This window comes from Heptranchias perlo, chromosome 18, assembly GCF_035084215.1.
Source record: "Heptranchias perlo isolate sHepPer1 chromosome 18, sHepPer1.hap1, whole genome shotgun sequence".
NCBI classification, from domain to species: Eukaryota; Metazoa; Chordata; class Chondrichthyes; order Hexanchiformes; family Hexanchidae; genus Heptranchias; species Heptranchias perlo.
In genome coordinates this window covers 38,674,068-38,692,838 of record NC_090342.1, presented here as the reverse complement: position 1 = coordinate 38,692,838, position 18,771 = coordinate 38,674,068, and the positions used below count along the sequence as shown (strand labels likewise).

Sequence of the window (18,771 nt, the reverse complement as noted above, 5' to 3'; positions counted from 1 at the left end):
CTCGTCCTTTGCTGGCTCCTAAACCTGACTTGTCCTCTCTGCTGGCTGCCAACTGTACTTTGATGGGTGCTGACTGTCACTTTGAATTCTCCCTCCACCACATGGCTTTATTACTTGGCCTCACATTTGCCCACGACCTTTGTCCCCGTTCTTTGTAACCTAAGGTATTCCTGTGTGTTCAGCCTGTGTGCATTTTGACTTCCACACCAGCCCAGAATCCCCTGCTCCCACTTTTTCCTTTCCAGCAATCTTCTGGCCCTGCCCAGCTCTCTCCTCCTCTTCTCCCCAATCAACTATAGCCCTTCCACCTCCCCCTGCATCACATCTTGTATCCTTGCACCCTCTCAACACTATCCCTCAGTCTGTTTTCTCTCTTGAAACACGCATAAGCTCAAGTCATTTCTGAACAAGCCAACAACTTCCTTCGTCTCACCAATCATGATCCTCTCTACACTATTACTAAAGTGTTTCTCCCTTGCCACCACCCAAGGCTCGATTTCCTCCTGAACAAACCAACAGCTTCTGTCTGTGTCTCATTTGGTATCCTTTATCACACTCATCACGGCATCCACCACTGGCTCTCCCAAAACGGTAAACCCAACTGTCTCACCCTCTGTTTTCCATGATCTCACACTGCCCACTCCCCAGGGTTTCACTCTCCAACCTCGTCTCCATCCCATTCATTTCTCCCACTCCTCCTGACCCTGCCAGAGGTTCTCAAATCACTGCCCTACTCTGTATTGTTCTCCAGAACATTTATTTATTCACAAACAAGGTGTTCATAATCCACGATCTCACGTTACTGTAAATGTGTTTTATTGGTTATTTGCTTATTTATCTGGGGTTAAATAAACCTGCTTAATAGTCAAAGTCTGAAACAAGGTTTGATGTGATGCTCTACACTTATAGATGACAGAAAGATCCTATGGAGGTATACTATAATTCTCGTAGTTAAAGTAATTAAAATAATTATTTTCGATTTGTGATCCAGGGCTTATTTAATTGTATATCTACATCCCCTGGCTCTAAACCCCTCAAACCCCTATCCACTGGAAACTACCTATTTCTATCTCTTCAGAATTTTCACCTCAGCGAGCTTGCTCTTCACCTTTCTAAAATCTGCCCTGTAAAATCTGGTGCCCTTGTTTTTGTACAAACCTTTTCCCTTTCTATTTGACCGTAAACCTAATCATATTATGGTCACTACTCCCTTGGTGCTCGCCCACATTTAACTCATCTACCTGAGCTATTTCATTACTCACAACTCGATCTAGCAATGCCTCTCCACTTGTAGATATATGAACATACTGTTTGAGGAAAGAGTCATTTAGGAATTCCATTCCCTTTTCTCCGTTTACTCCCTTCCTGTCTCAATCAATGCATGGGTAATTAAAATCTCAGAACAATAATTTTGTTGTTCCTGCTCATCTCTCTGATCTGTCGACAGATTGCCTCTTCCATTCCCCTTCCACAATTAGAGAGTCTGTAGTACAACCACACAAATGTAACAACCTATTTTTCTGAACCTTTGATCTCTAATCATACTAATTGCCTAACCTCTTTTTTTTGTGTCCATCAGTCCTCTCTACAGCATTTATTCCCTCCTTCACCAATATTGCCACTCCTCCTCTTACCTATTCTGTCTCTCCGAAAGTATGACAACCCAATATTTCTTCCCCACTCCTGCCCAGTTTGCAGCCAAGTTACTGTTAACGTAAGTAAATCCACATCTTCCTTTGACATAATTCCCTGGTCATTTCCCACACCCTGAGCACTGCATTGCAAACCTGTACTTTTCTTTGCTCATATTTAAAGCTACCCTTTTCCCTTGATTTTTTTTGTCTAAGCCAACACGTAGCTCCTTTAACATGCTTTTTCCTGCTTTTAACTAGTTGATTTTATTTTCCTGCTCTACTCCCTTTATTCCTTCTGCAAGCTATATTTTAGCTAAATTATTGATTTGTATATTTATCTCATTTAGTTTTACCTTCTCTACTTGCTTTTTCTGACCTGCCACCCTTACTTCCCATTTTAAATGATCTTCAATAATCTATTTATTGTTGTTTTTTTTAGTTCATTAGTTCTGAAAGGAGGGGGTGTGGAGAGGCGACAGACTCTAGATAGGAAATTACAAAGCGTGGAGCCTAGATGACTGAGGCATGGTTGCCAATGATGGGGTGAAGGGAGAGAGGAACAAGAGGAACAGAGAGTTTGGGGGGGGGGGGGAGGGGTTGTAAGGCTGGAGTAGGGTACAGATATAAGAAGAAGAGGTGAAGCAATGAAGGGGCCTAAAGACGAGGATGAGAATTTTAAACTTGATGTGTTCAGGGACAGTGAGGGTCAGCAAGAACAGGGGTGATAGATGAATGGTGCAAGCTGGGATACTGGCAGCAGAGTTTTGGATGAGCTGAAGTTTACGAAGGGTGGAGGATGGGAGACCAGCCATGACAGTATTGGAATACTCGAGTCTGGAGGTGACAAAGATATGGAGGAGGGTTTCAGCAGCAGATGGCATGAGGTAGGGACAGAGGTGGAAGAAGGCAGTCTTTGTGATGGGTTCAAAAGTTGAGCTCAGGGCTGAGTAGGGCGCTGAAGTTACAAATAGTCTGGTGCAGCCTGAGACAGTGGCTGAACAGGAGAATGGAACTGGTGGCAAGGATGTGAAGATTGTGGCTGGGGCTGAAGATAATGACTTCAGTCTTTCCAATGTTTAGATGGAGGAAATTCCAGCTCATCCAAGACTGGATGTCAGACAAGTAGTCTGGCAATACGGAGAAATTGGAGGAGTTGAGAGAGGTGGTGGAGTAGTAGAGTTGAATGTAATCACCTTACATGTGGACGTTCACCCCATGTCTGTGGATGACGTTGCCAAGGAGCAGCATGTAGATGAGGAAGAGTATGGCACCAAGGCAGATTCTTGGGGTAAAGGGTTGGGAAGAGAAACAATTGGTGGAGATGTTTTGGCTGTGATGGAAGCAAGTGAGATTAGTTCCATCGAATGGGGCAATGGAAGGCAGGTGTTGGAGCTGACCATGTCAAAGGTTGCAGAGAGGTTCAGAAGTATATGGAGAATTAATGCACCATGGTCACAGTCACAGAGGATGTCATTTATGACTTTGGTTAGGGCTGTTTTGATGCTGTTGCAAAGGCAGAAAGTTAATTTCAAAGATTCAAAGAGGGAGTGGCAGAAAAGATGTGCATGGATTTGGGAGGTAACTACATATCCAAGGACCACGGAAGGGAAAGGGAGGTTGGAGATGGAGCTGTAGTTTGCAAGGACGGAGAGGTCTAGGGTGAGTGTTTTGAAGGGGGGTGGGTTATGACAGTGGTTTTGAATGAGAGGGGTACAGTACCAAAGGCAAGGGAACCATTTACAAGGTCAATTAGCATTCGGGCCAAGAAGGAAAGTTCGGTGGTCAGCAGTGTAGTAGGAATGGGGTCAAGGAAGCAGATGGGTCTCATGGATGAGATGAACTCAACTACAGACCTATTAGCCTAACATCAATAGTGAGTAAACTGATGTAAATCATTCTAAGGAATTGGCTGGTGATGTACTGATACATCCTGCATGAGTACTTGGCTTCTTACTTTAATCTAACAAATTATCCAGTCCCATGCTCTAGCACTAGTTTTGTGGTTTTTAATTTTATTAGTAGTCTCTCATGTGAGACCTGGTCAAAGACTTTCTGAAAGTTCAAATAAGCTACATCATAGTAGCACTATTTATTTGATCTGATGTTCTCATATGAAGTTCAGGAGATTCACTAAGCAGGACCTTTCTCTTACAGATCCATGCTGGCTGTTATGTCAAGCAAGAGAAACAATTGGTGGAGATGTTTTGGCTGTGACTTTGGTTAGGGCTGTTTTGATGCTGTTGCAAAGGCAGAAAGTTAATTTCAAAGATTCAAAGAGGGATACAAGGTCAGACTAATGGTGGTGTTGAGTGGAATACTGCAGGGGTCAGTGCCTGGACCACTTTTGAACCTCGGACATTCACAGCACAGAAGAAGCCTATTCAATCAGTCTTCTCTTTGCTAGAGCAATCCAAATATAATCCAATTTCCCTGCTCTCTCCTCCACAGCTCTATCTGTTCCTCGGTATCAAATATTTAACCAATTTTTTCTTTAAAAAAATAAATGGTCTCTACCTCAACCACTCCCTGTGGCAAAGTATTCCATGCTCCAAAAACTCCCTGCAAAAATAATTTTTCTTAACCTCTCTCCTAACTCTTTTAGTGATCATTTTAAATTGATGACCCTCGTCACCAATTCCCCAAACAGAGGAAACAATCTTTCCCTATTCATCCCATCAAAACTCTTCACAATTTTAAAAACCTCCATTAAATCTCCTCTTGGTCCACTTTGCTCCAGTGACAATAATCCTGCATCTCAAGTCTCTTTTCATAACTAAGGCTTCCTGGTATCAACTTGGTGAATCTACTAGGTATGTGCTCTATGGCTTTAATGGTCTGTCTATAGTGAGGAGACAAAAACTACGCATAGTACTCTAGCCGTGCCCTAACCATTGCCTTTTCTAGTGCTGTGATATCTACATAAATGATATTATACAAAACCAATGGCAAGCTCCTTTTGTAAAATAGAGGTAGCAGTAGTGACAGAAGATGACATTTGTGATGTGCAGAGGATTTAGATCTGGTAATCAATTAGACACGCAAATTAAATACTGACGAACGTGAAGAAAAAAAAGTTAGCAATTCAGATACATAATGAAAGGAAAAGAATTAGCGAAGACAGACTTTGAATGAAGCCTGGGGGTAACAATTTGCTTTTGTGTAGTGTTCCGCACATTCAGGAACATGTCTCAAGCCACTTCACGTTAAATAGAAAGAAACAGTGAGCGCTGAGTAAGAGGGTAAAATGGAAAAATTGACAGTCAGGGCGGGAATCAAAGGCATAGACTCATCTTCCATACATATGTTGATAACACCCAACTCTACTTCTCCGCCACTTCTCTTGATCCCATAACCATCTTCACACTGTCAATCTGCCTGTCTGACATCAGATCACGGATGATACAACTTCCTTTAGCTCAACGTCAGGAAGATCGAAGCCTTTGTTTTTTTTGCCACTGCCATCAACTCCACTTCCTTGCCATTGACTTCATTCCACTCTCCAGCTACTCGCTCAGGCTGAACCAGACCATGCAAAACCTTGGTGTCTTTTTCAACCCAGAGCTGAGCTTCATACATCACATCCTAGTCATTGGCTTGGCTAGTGCTACCACTGAACGTATGTCAACATGATTCAATGGTAGCACACTCGCCTCTGAAAGAGTTGGACATGACTTACACCCCATTCCAGGACTTGGGAAGCATGCAATGCTGGAGGTTCCATCTTTTGAATGAGATGTCAAGCCTGTGGTCCTGTGTGACCATTTAGGTGGATGCAAAAGATACCATATTTCATTTGAAAAAAGAGCTGGGAGTTTTCCCGATGTCCTGCCCAACATTTATCCCTCAACCAACATCACCAGAACACACAGAAAGCGGGCTTTATTGTACACATTGGGAGAACCTTCACCACACGGACTGCAGCGGTTCAAGAAGGCGGCTCACCACCACCTTCTCGAGGGCAATTAGGGATGGGCAATAAATGCTGGCCTCGCCAGTGATGCCCACATCCCATGAACGAATAAAAAAAACTAATTTTATATTTCCAAATATACTAATTTTGATCAAACTTAATTGAATGCATTGCCATCTGTTATGAAAAAAGTAGGTAATCACAGTGTGTTCCACTCAAACAATGGAGTGCAATAACCTTAACATTACAACTAAATCTAGCAAGGCAAGAGCAGTTCAAAGTACCAGAATCACAGAGCTATACTGCGTGTAACACTGTACAGCACTATACTACCTGGGTAGTTCAATGTCTGGTCAGAATAGCTCCTCCATTCCCTTTATTTGTCCTTGTTCAACATGTGCAATCAAAGTCTTTACCACAAGAACGTTACTGTGTTTTCAACTGCTCCAATGTACCAACCACTTGAAACTTCAAACAACCTCTCTGTCAAACAAACTTAATTTATATTCACGTGCAATATTCAGCTGTCTTATAATAATGAGAATACTAACCTACAACATTTTTTTGCTAATTGAAGGATCACATACACCATCACACTTGACTGTTTCTATTTATAATCTGTTAAAAGGGCAACATTAGACCTCCCAGGGATTTACAACTTTGTCCTTGGTGCTTTCATTAATGCTCTTGGCAACAAGGCTTAAGGGAGCAGTAGTATACTTCAAAAACTTGGCATGGTTCATTAATACTTAATTGTAATAATACAGACCTTAAAGCTACAAAAATAATGACATAAAAAGTTTGTTTAAATGTCACCATGAACCTTAAGTGTGAAGAAGTTTTGAACTTTTAATTTTTTAAAATATATCTATAGGTCAATTCAAGTGGTAAATCAAAGCAAACTGAAAAAATTTCAATAAACTTATTAAACTTCTAAAGAGATGGTACCTTTATATATGTCATAGAATGAACTGCAGTTACCTCTAAACCGTGATCTTTTCAAGAACTTGTATTCTTCAAAAACAGTAATTTTAATCCTTCAATCAGTAATGCCTGTACAGTTGTCACCATTTTGATTGGCAGTGCTCTGACTTCTAGACTAGACAATTGTGTTAAAAGGTTCATTTGGAGTTCTCCTAATAGCCCCGTATGTTGCTGCACTGTGTACTGTAGTACTTGGACACATGGGCCAGGGAGGTCTCAGATTTTATCCTTTGTCTGTCTGATTTATTAGATCTGTGAAAATTGATCTCAAGACCTCCAGCTTTTGGAGAAGGAAGGAGAGTGCTTACTTTTGCTCATGATTCTCTGACCCTTGCTGTGTGTCTGTGAACATGAAGCAAGCTCAGATTGGACAAATAAACTTTGGTTAAGTTCTAGAGGTGCCCATGAAGCTATCCTTCACAAGAAATAGGGAGAAAATTGTATAAAAGAATAGAAAACTTACATTAATTTTCAATGCCCCAGTGCGGTACTGAGGAGATTGGCACCATCCTTCTGAAGATGCGGCAGAGCAGAGGAGCGGCCCATAAAAAGGCGGGAGTCAGGAGCGCAGGATCTGCTAAGGCGGTGGAGCAGAGGAGCGGCCCATAAAAAGGCGGGAGTCAGGAGCGCAGGATCTGCTAAGGCGGCGAAGGGAAGAGGAGTGGCCCATAAAAAGGCGGGAGTCAGGAGAGCAGGATCAGCTAAGGCAGTGGAGCAGCCAAGCGCAATTGTCAGGGAGAGAGGGAAAAAAACCCAAAGTGACATCAACACAAGGGAAGGAGCTGATTGGTGAGTGTTTCTTTTTCTGGTGAGAATTTTTGTTTTTAAGTCTTTAGTTTATTTTTGTTAAGTTTAATTAATAATCTAATAAATCGAGGCATGGCAGGGCAGCTCAGACCCGTCAAATGCCACGTGGGAACTCCAGGACGCTTCCCGTGTCCTGGACAACCACAGTTGCAGGAAGTGTCGTTAGCTGGAGGAGCTCATGCTCAGGATTTCGGAGCTTGAGCAGCAGCTGGCGTCACTGCAGTGCATCCGCGAGGCTGAGCCCTACGTGGATAGCATGCTTCAGGAGGTGGTCACCCACAGTTTGAGAGTGCAGGCAGAGAGGGACTGGGTGACAGGCAGGCATTTCCATGCGAGTCCAGGAAGGTATGTTACCTCCCTGGTGCCAGGGTCAAGAACGTCACCGAGCGACTGCAGAACATTCTGGAGCGGGGGAGGTTGTGGTCCGTATCGGTACCAACGACATAGGTAAAAAGAGGGATGATGTCCTGCAGGAAGATATTACGGTGGAGTAAGAAGCAGGACCTCAAAAGGTAGTAATCTCCGGATTACTCCCGGTGCCACGCGCTAGTGAGTATAGAAATAGGAGGTTAGAGCAGATGAACGCATGGCTGGAGAGACGGTGCAGGAGGGGGGGCTTTAGATTCCTGGGGCACTGGGACCAGTTCTGGGGGAGGTGGACCTGTACAAGCCAGAAGGGTTGCACCTCAACAGGGCCGGGACCAATATCCTTGCGGGGAGGTTTGCTAGTGCTGTTGGAGAGGGTTTAAAACTAGCTCAGCAGGGAGATGGGAACCTGAGTGTAGATTCAGATGGGACAGAATCAGAACTGGAGATAGAAGGCAGAAAATGAGTAAGTGACTTAGGAAGGCAGAGGAAACAAAGGTTAGAAAATAAACAGCAAGGGAGTTTGGCAGTGCTTAAAGATATATACCTCAATGCAAGGAGTATAGTGAATAAGGCAAAGGAGCTGACGGCAGAGAAAGGCACGTGGCAGTACGATATCTTAGCTATTACAGAAACATGGCTTAAAGAGGGGCAGGAATGGTTACAGGGTTTCAGACAAGATAGAGAAGGGGATTAAAAAAGGAGGGGGGTGGCAATTTTGGTTAAAGAAACAATTACAGCTGTGAGGAGGGATGATATGTTAAAAGGATCATCAAATGAGGCCATATGGGTTGAGCTAAAAAAAAGGGGCACACTACTGGGAGTGTACTATAGACCCCTAAACAGCCAGAGGGAGATAGAAGAGCAAATATGTCAGCAAATTTCTGAAAAGTGCAAAAACAGTAGGAGATTTCAACTACCCTAATATTAACTGGGACATAAAACAATGTGAAGGGTATAGAGGGCGCAAAATTCTTAAATTGCATTCAGGAGAACTTTTTAGCCAGTATGTAGCAAGCCCAAGAGAGAGGGCAGTTCTGGATTTAGTTTTAGGAAATGAGGCTGGGCAGGTGGAAGGAGTATCAACAGGAGAGCATTTTAGTGGTAGTGATCATAATTCAGTTAATTTCAGCATTGTTATAGAAAAGGGCAAGGATAGAACAGGAGTTGAAGTTCTCAATTGGGGAAAGGCCAATTTTACTAAGCTAAGAAGTGATTTAGCAAAAGTGGACTGGAAACAGCTACTTGAAGGTAAGTCAGCGTCAGAGCAGTGGGAGGCATTCAAGGCGAAGATTCAAAAGGGTGCAGAGTAAACATGTTCCCACAGAAAAAAAGGGTGGGGTTGCCAAATCTAGAGCCCCCTGGATGTCAAAGAGCATACAAGGTAAGGTAAGGCAGAAAAGGAAAGCTTATGTCAGACACTGAGAACTCAATACTCCAGAAAGCCTGGAGAAGTATAAAAAGTGCAGGGATGAAATTAAAAAGGAAATTAGGAAAGCAAACAGGGCATGAAAAAAACATTGGCAAGTAAAATCAAGGAAAACCCAAAGATCTTTTATAAATACATTAAGAGCAAGAGGATAACTAAGGAAAGAATAGGGCCTGTTAGAGACCAAAAAGGTATCCTATGTGTGGAGGCAGAAGGTGTGGGTATGGTTCTTAATGAATACATTGCGTATGTCTTCAAAAAAGAGACAGGGACCATGCAGACATTAAGGAGGAGTTTGAAATATTGGATGGGATAAACTTAGTGAGAGAGGAAGTATTAAGGGGATTAGCATCTTTGAAAGTAGATAAATCACCATGGCCGGATGAAATGTATCCCAGGCTGTTAAAAGAAGCAAGGGAGGAATTTTCCAATCCTCACTGGATATAGGCGTGGTGCCAGAGGATTGGAGGACTGCTAATGTTGGATCATTGTTTAAAAAGGAGGCAAGGGACAGACCGAGTAATTACAGGCCAGTCAGTCTAACCTCGGTGATGGGCAAATTATTGGAATCAATTCTGAGGGACAGGATAAAGTCACTTAGAAAGGCATGGGTTAATCAAGGACAGTCAGCATGGATTTGTTAAGGGAAGGTCGCATCTGACTAACTTGATTGAATTTTTTGAGGAGGTAACGAGGAAGGTCGATGAGGGTAGTGCATTTGATGTAGTCTACGTGGATTTTAGTAAGGCTTTTGACAAGGTCCCACGTGGCAGACTGGTCAAAAAAGTACAAGCCCATGGGATCCAAGGGAAAGTGGCAAGTTGGTTCCAAAATTGGCTTAGTGGCAGGAAGCAAAGGGTAATGGTCGACGAGTGTTTGTGACTGGAAGGCTGTTTCCAGTGGGGTCCCTTGGTTTTTGTAATATATATTAATGATTTGGACTTAAATATAGGGGGCACAATTAAAAAGTTTGCAGATGATACAAAAATTGGCCGTGTGGTTGATAGTAAGGAGGAAAGCTGTAGATTGCTGGAAGATATCAATGGATTGGTCTGGTGGGCAGAAAAGCGACAAATGGAATTCAATCCAGAGAAGTGTGAGGTAATGCATTTGGGGAGGGCAAACAAGGCAAGGGAATACACAATAAATGGGAGGATACTGAGAGGTGTAGAGGAAGTGAGGGACCTTGGAGTGCATGTCCACAGATCCTTGAAGGTAACAGGACAGGTAGATAAGGTGGTTAAGGCGGCATATGGAACACTTTCCTTTATTAGCTGAGGCACAGAATATAAGACCACGGAGGTTATGCTGGAACTGTATGAAACACTGGTTAGGCCACAGCTTGAGTACTGTGTACAGTTCTGGTCACCACATTACAAGAAGGCTGTCATTGCACTAGAGAGGGTACAGTGGAGATTTATGTGGATGTTGCCAGGACTGGAGAATTTTAGCTATGAGGAAAGATTGGAAAGGCTGGGGTTGTTCTCTTTGGAACAGTGGAGGCTGAGGGGTGATTTAATTGAGGTGTACAAAATTATGAGGGGCCTAGATAGAGAGGATGGGAAGGACCTATTTCCCTTAGCAGAGAGGTCAATAACCAGGGGGCATAGATTTAAAGTGATTGGTAGAAGGATTAGAGGGGAGCTGAGGAAAAATGTTTTCACCCAGAGGGTGGTAGGGGTCTGGAACTCATTGCCTGAAAGGGTGGTAGAGGCAGAAACCCACAACTCATTAAAAAGTAGCTGGATGTGCACCTGAAGTGCCTTGACCTACAAGGCTACGGAACAAGTGCTAGAAAGTGGGATTAGGCTGTGTGGGTCATTTTCGGCTGGCGCGAACACGATGGGCCAAATGGCCTCCTTCAGTGCATAAATTTTCGATGATTCTAATCCAAAGTTCTCAGTGGATGGTAAAAATTCCAATGGCAATAAGAGCAAATAGTAACCTCCAACTATTAATAATCCCCCTCACCCACAGAAAATTGTCACCAATCCCTTTCTTCCTAGACCTTGACGTAAAACAGGATATGCAATCCCACTGAGACACTCATGTAAGAACATAGAAAATCCAAAGTGTAAAAAGGCCATTAATCTCACCAAGCCTACTTCATCAGAGTCCATGTAGATTGTTCTATCTTGGACTTCCCCAGTACACTCTCTGTTGATTTCTACTTTTGGGCACACTAATTTCCTTCACCAACTTCCCCTAAAAAAAGTGAGAAATGTTGCTGAATATCTCTTACAACCCTCAATCCCACTTCTGAACAGATAGCAATACAGCTCCTTTTTAAAAGGTGCCAAGTGACCCTGAGCCACCACCCCACTGTTTGTTGCACATATCCATTATCCTTAGGGGGAAAGAAAATGTTTTTTTTTTAAAACTAATCTTTAATCTTGTTTGAAGCTTGAGAATTTTACACTTGTATCTTCTCATCCAATGCTTGCTGCTTAAGATAAATAGCTTGTTTACTTTCATCTCAGATACCTTTCATTATTTTAAAGACCTGTATTGTGTCTCCCTTACTTTTTTCTCAGCAAAAATATATTTAGTTGTTTGAGCCTTTCTTCATTATGTAGTTCCCTAAATCCCCAAATCATCCAGGTCACTTCTCTCAACCATTTCCCATGTGTGTCTACCTTTTTTAAGTTTGGATGACCAAAACTGCATGCCACCATCTGAGTTGGATCAGTATTGATTTGTAAAATTTCAAAATATAGAAGACTTCAATCAAATGAAAAGCTTCATGATGTTTAAATCACCCATTTCCAACTACAGGCTCATCAGTTTTGTACCTAGTGACTGGTAGTTATATGAAGGATGTACAGCTTTTATAGCTTGTGATGTTGGGATTGAATCACTTAGCTGTGTGCTGCTTGGATTAAACCACCTGACAATGCATTTGAATGGGGCAGGAGAGAAGAGGAGTCGAAACTAATTTAACTATTTTCTTCTTTTAAATAGCATTCTGGCAAATCGCTGTTGTGATTTACAGTAGTACGCTAACAGTTGTAAAGGTCTGTGAAATGAAGGGAGCGTTAGAATGCAGCAAATAGGGCAGATGAGAATTTTATAATTTGACAAATTATTATTGCTACAAAGTGGAGATTGTGTCAAAAGAGTCTCCTGAAAAACAGTACTCCCATATCTATAGCAATTATGTTCCTTACAGATACAGGTAAGAAATGAGAAAGATGGGGAAAATGCAGAAAAACCATGGAAACATAAAAATAAGAGCAAACCACAAAAAAAGGTAAGATTTTATTGTTCCCACATTTTTGCTCGTTATATTCCCTCGTCTGTATACAGGAAAACACAGGACAAACTATACAACAAAATAACACGTGATGTACAAGAGGGTTCAAGGGAAGGCCTACTTGTGACATGGTCAGAATTGTGGGGTGACTATGTCACTGCAGGTAACTGACAATGTGTCTTATAAGAGTTACAGTTCAGCTGAAGTAATAATTCAATTTTTCCAGGGATTGGGGTGTGGGGGGGGAGGTGGGAGAGAAACAGGGAAGAGAAGAACTTGCATTTCCAAAGGACATCACAGCCAATTAATTACTTTTGAAATACTGTTATTGTTGCTTTGTAGACAAATGCAGCAACTGAGGTCCACAAACAGTACATGAAATGAAAGACCAGATAATCTGTTTTGGTGGTGTATGGTTGTGGGATAAATGTTGGCCAGGACAACAGAACACCCTGTTCTTCTTTCAGTCGTGCCATGGGATCTCTTTACATCCACCTGAACAGGCAGACAGGGCCTTGCTTTAAAGTCTTATCCAAATGACGACAATGCAGCACTCCTTCAGAACTGCACTGAAGTGTCAGTTTGGATTATGTGCTCAAGGCCCGAAGTAGGGTTTGTGTACCCATAACTCACTAACCTACTAAACCAAGCTGAAATGTTTGGAAGGAAGGGAAGAGAAAACCTGAAGGAGGTGCACATGCTATACTATTACTGAGCACAGAGTACATTCATTTTCCAGATATTGATTGGCTAACAATTAGAAACTGTTATTAAGGTCCTGTACTCCAGGAATACTATTATTAATATGAAAGCAACACTGGATGCAATTTACCAATGCTAAGAATGCAATTGGAGATTCCCAGTACTCAGCTATAATGAGCTCTCTGACCCTTATTTCAACATTAAACCTGCTCAAGTCATCAGTTCCAATCACCCACTCTCTAAATTAGGAGTTCAGAACAATAGAGGTGTAAGGTTAACAAAGGAAGACAGGATGGGATGGAATCCAAATACACATCATCAATAAATTTTAAAAAGAGACCATTAAATGATTTTGTGCTATTGTGTGCTGCAAAGTTCAATGGAATTTCAGTACTTCCAGCAAAAGCCAAATATGACTGAAGAAATCAAATATTTCCTGAAAAAAAGAAAAACAACTGATTGTGTGTCAGAACTGCAAAATGACAAAACTGACTAGACTGCAGTCATGCAGCAGTAAACTTATTCTCTAATGACTAATGACATTTTATCAAAGCATATAAACTTTCAAATCAGCAGCTACTTTTCAAATGATGATTTTAAAATATTTACCAAGTGGGTATGAACTAAAAGGTCACAGTTTAGAACGTAAAAGTCACAAGCAGCTGTAGAACAGACAGACTGCTAGAAATAGTTCAACCAAGCACTGTATTCCACAGACTGCACATCTCACTTCATTCTCAGTAAGCCTGTTGCTGAACTTGCTTCTCTATTCTTATGCATTGTGCGTGGGCAACTCAGAGGCTAAGCAATACGACATGAAGCAATCTTTAGTTGACTTCAAGTATGGCTTTCCTGAAGGTCAGGGCACTGTTCATTTCGCACAATAGCCTCACTACGTAAAGCAATGCTGTTTGGATTTATATTGCTCTAATATACCTAACAACTAATATCCTGCGTCAAGTGGCTGTAATCTATCTAAATGCTGTAGGCAGATTTATCATGAAGAATGGTATTAAGAGAGCAATTTTTTCCATATTTACTTCAAAACCAAAATGCCAACGTTGTGGTTTTTTAACAAATTTCATTGAGATTTTCACTTCCTTTCAAGACAAACCACAGACTTCTCTGCACTTTAATTATTAATAGTCATGTTCTGGTTTCAACACATTTCATAGTTCTTAGTTATTAGTGCAAGTGTCTTGCACATATAATTTTTGTCTGACATAGTACATATATATATATACACACACATACATACACGCACACACAGCAGCACCAATTATAATGTACATTTGAATATCCAAATTCACTTCATAAAAGCATCTAAATTACCAATTTTGGTAATAACTAAGTTAGTAGCTGATTAGAAGGCAGTGCTGATTGTTGTCAAACGTACTGCACCAGAGAGCTGTTTTGATCTCACAATACACATCAAGTTTATTCGGGGGGTGGGGGGGGGGGAAAGGGGTGGAGAAGGAAGGAAGAGATGCAGAAATGTAGAACAAAGACAAGAGGATCCCATGATGGGTTGCTACTCCTCTGTACACCATGAATTTCAGATGGTGGTCTTCAGCACAATTCTCAATTCCTCCGCAGGGAAGTTTTAAAAGCTACTTATTTTGTACGCGCACTAGCCATTACAAAATTGTGCAAGTGAATGAAAATTTCTGCCACTCCAGATTTTCCACATCTTGTTGCAGCATAGCTCTTGATTTGCTTATTAAAAGCAAGGTTGCTGCATTAGTGAGACTTGCATTCTGACTGCTCTTTTTAACTTGAGTTACTGAACTTTGAGTATTACAGCTAGTGTTTTATTTTCTGCTGCTTGTTTCCTTCAATTAGTCAGTCCTTTGGTGCACACTTCTCACAGCAGCACTCCTGCTGCCACCTATTCAGCCTGGCAGCTGCAAGCAATGAACTTGGGTATTCCTTTAATTAGGTCATATGCCCCAGGTTTAACTACCTGGCATGTCAGAAGAGACCTGCCTTTGCCATGTACATTCAACAAATAGGCAGTCAATGAGTTTATGTTGTGTACTAGAGCATGACCTGTAGATAATAACCAGCATGGGGATAGTCCTGCCTGTTGAGGTTAAAGTTGCAACACATTAAGCTTTTATGCAACCAGCTCATTTCAAGCCACTACTCGTGTTATTTAAATCAGTCATCCATACACTGCTTCATCAAGCAGGTCACAGCAGCCAAGAGAAATACGTTTGTCACTCTTCCAACAGAAAGGAAGGAGCAACTGGAGAGGGTCCAGCATTTCTACTAGATGGCTGGATTCCCAAGAGTGCAGGGCATCACTTCTGGCATCCATGCCCACCTCGCACCACACTTGCTCTACGTGAAAGATTTTCCCCTGCCCTCAAAAATTGGCACTTTCCTCAGGGCCATCTCTTCCAATAAGACCTTCCTTGCGAAGGTACAGTTCTGAGATTGCCTCCTGCCTTCCTGTTCACAAAGTCAGCCTGTATACAAGAACTGCGGCACTCCTAATTCCACACGCCCATTTATGCAACACTGCCCCTACTCACAGAAAAACTGTACAGGCAGATCACTGAAATTATGCAAATGGCCCAGCCCCACGGAATTCAGTGGGGCCGACCGGGCTGTCAGTAGCACAGATGGGCACCCAAGCGTGACCATCATTTGCTTCAGCCATGCACATTACCCCTTAAGGACCTACCAACTGCAAGGTTAGTACGTCAAAGAAAAAAAATATTACTTAGGGTCGATGATTAAATGTTGAACTCCCTCCCCTCAGGTTGCTCAAGTCCAATCAAGTCTACTCATGGAAATCCCTGGTAAGCCAGATAAGCTTGTGTTATTGTTTTGACAGGTAGCATAAACATTTCAAAGGAAAATTTCCTCTTCCTTCCCTCGAGTTATTTGATAAACCTGCATGTGACAACATAAAATCTGCCACAGTGCCTGCTCTTCAGGCTGTGTTTCAAAAGCTTCCCCGTCGCACCCAGCAAAAATTGGCAGACAATTTTTTTTAAGAAAGAAATTGAAAAGAATTAGTCATAATTTCACCTGCATCACAGATTAAAAGTGAACATAAAAGCAATAACCTGAAGCATTGCACAGTAACATTTGATGATCAACCCTATTTAGCATTTTGAAAACATCAAACAAAATCAGAGACTACTGAGGATGCAGGTAACAGTGTAACATAAATCAGTAACACAAGAATAATCTTACAGCAACCTCACAAATACACATTTTTTTTAAAAAAAAGGTTCCAACAATGTCTTAATGCTGCAAATATTATACAAACACTGATCAGACAGGGAAATCAAAGGTTCATTGGCGACATTGTTAACTTGAAACAATGGATTAGAGTAACAAGTTGATTACAATTTAAAAAGCAGACACTCTCACATTAGCAGTGAACATGCGAATACATTTGGCCGGTTTCAACTGATTCTAAAATAGTTCCATAAAACTCCTTTGCCTATGTAAATTTACATATGTGATTTACTTGATTGTTCAAAGGCAAAAGCAGAAATTTGCATCACAAAACAGACCATCTTCCCAGTAACACTAAACAAAGCTTCATCTACCCATTCAAAAAAAAATCTCAGAATAAAGACAAGTGGCCTGAGATTGTCAAACACAAATTCTTTCAATCGCCCCTGCACTGCTGACCTTAACTTCTGAGCCATTCACATTTGTGGAAAACAAAACCCTCCATATTCAACAATTTTAGAGGGGTTATCTATTTGGGCTGCCTCAGAATAATGTGAATTAAACAAAGATTTTCAATACTGATATCAAGGCAAATTCATTTTCAACAATTTCTTTTGAGAATTGTGAACAATAATGGGTATGAGTGACTAAGCAAAGGCAGCACTCCCTTTAGCAGCTTTTATGCTGACACTTATTTAGGTCAGATTCTAAGAGACACACGTCCATCCATGAAAACAGGGTCCTCAATTCTGCCATCGGTATAAATGCCAAAAGCTGAATCATGGATGCTGGTCTCCCAAAGTCCAACCCTAAACAAACAATTATATAAAAGCAGTTTTATGCTTGAAATTTGTTTCTTCAAGTTCTTATTGAGTATTGGAATTCGATTCAAGTTTCCTTACTGCATTGATGTAAAGACCCAATGCCATAACCGGTGGGACTTGGCCATGGGTGCCATCAGTGATATCCTGCACTCTTGGGAACCCATTTTTAGTGAAAATGTCCGATTGATTCTATTTGGGGTATAGTAACTAAACACGTGTTTTGAATTTGACAAACCAGTTTTGGGGTTAGGGTGGGGGAGGGGGAAGAGAGCAGTTGCCATTCAATCATTTTCAAAACTGAAAAACAGACAGCAAAAATTCAGTTTTTCAATTCCTGTCTTTTCAAGATCTTGGGCAAATGCACAAATCATCCTTTCCCATTTCATGCAAGAGTTACGCCATTTTGCACACATGCATAGTTTTTTAAAAAAACATCCTCAATCCCACGCGAGGGGGTGACTAGGCGTGTGGATGAGGGTAACGCAGTGGATGTGGTATACATGGATTTCAGTAAGGCCTTCGATAAAGTCCCCCACAGGAGACTGGTCAAGAAGGTACGAGCCCATGGAATCCAGGGTGCCTTGGCACTTTGGATACAAAACTGGCTTAGTGGCAGAAGGCAGAGGGTGATGGTCGAAGGTTGTTTTTGTGACTGGAAGCCTGTGGCCAGTGGGGTACCACAGGGATCGGTGCTGGGTCCCTTGCTGTTTGTGGTCTACATTAATGACTTGGATATGAATGTAAAAGGTATGATCAGTAAGTTCGCTGATGATACAAAAATTGGTAGGGTGGTAAATAGCGAGGAGGATAGCCTCAGTCTGCAGGACGATATAGATGGGTTGGTCAGATGGGCGGAACAGTGGCAAATGGAATTTAACCCGGAAAAGTGCGAGGTGATGCACTTTGGAGGGACTAACAAGGCAAGGGAATACACAATGAATGGGAGGACCCTAGGCAAGACAGAGGGTCAGAGGGATCTTGGTGTGCAAGTTCACAGATCCCTGAAGGCGGCGGAACAGGTAGATAAGGTGGTAAAGAAGGCATATGGGATACTTGCCTTTATTAGCCGAGGCATAGAATATAAGAGCAAGGAGGTTATGATGGAGCTGTATAAAACACTGGTTAGGCCACAGCTGGAGTACTGTGTGCAGTTCTGGTCGCCACACTACAGGAAGGATGTGATCGCTTTGGAGAGGGTGCAGAGGAGATTCACCAGGATGTTACCAGGGCTGGAGCGCTTCAGCTATGAAGAGAGACTGGGAAGATTGGGTTTGTTTTCCTTGGAGCAGAGGAGGCTGAGGGGGGACATGATTGAGGTGTACAAAATTATGAGGGGCACAGATAGGATGGATACGAAGGAGCTTTTTCCCTTCGTTGAGGGTTCTATAACAAGGGGACATAGATTCAAGGTAAAAGGCGGGAGGTTTAGAGGGGATTTGAGAAAGAACTTTTTCACCCAGAGGGTGGTTGGAGTCTGGAACTCACTGCCTGAAAGGGTTGTGGAGGCAGGAACCCTCACAACATTCAAGAAGCATTTGGATGAGCACTTGAAATGCCATAGCATACAAGGCTACGGACCAAATGCTGGAATATGGGATTAGAGGAGACAGGGCTTGATGGCCGGCGCGGACGCGATGGGCCTAAGTGCCTCTATCCACATCGTTCAC

The 18,771-nt window shown here is 42.1% G+C and overlaps 1 protein-coding gene across 6 annotated transcripts in view; it reads right to left on the bottom strand.

Annotated features, from left to right (window-relative positions):
- Positions 1-18,771, bottom strand: part of atxn10 (ataxin 10) — a 224,048-nt gene that overhangs the window by 101,190 nt on the left and 104,087 nt on the right. Inside the window, exon 10 of one of the 6 annotated variants that reach the window (XM_067999741.1) lies at positions 12,387-13,521. The exons of the other annotated variants lie outside the window; for them this stretch is intronic. Coding sequence (XP_067855842.1) covers positions 13,462-13,521 — 60 coding nt within the window. The 3' untranslated portion in view covers positions 12,387-13,461. Of the gene's footprint in view, positions 1-12,386; positions 13,522-18,771 lie in introns of those variants that run through there. 6 annotated transcript variants of the gene reach the window in all.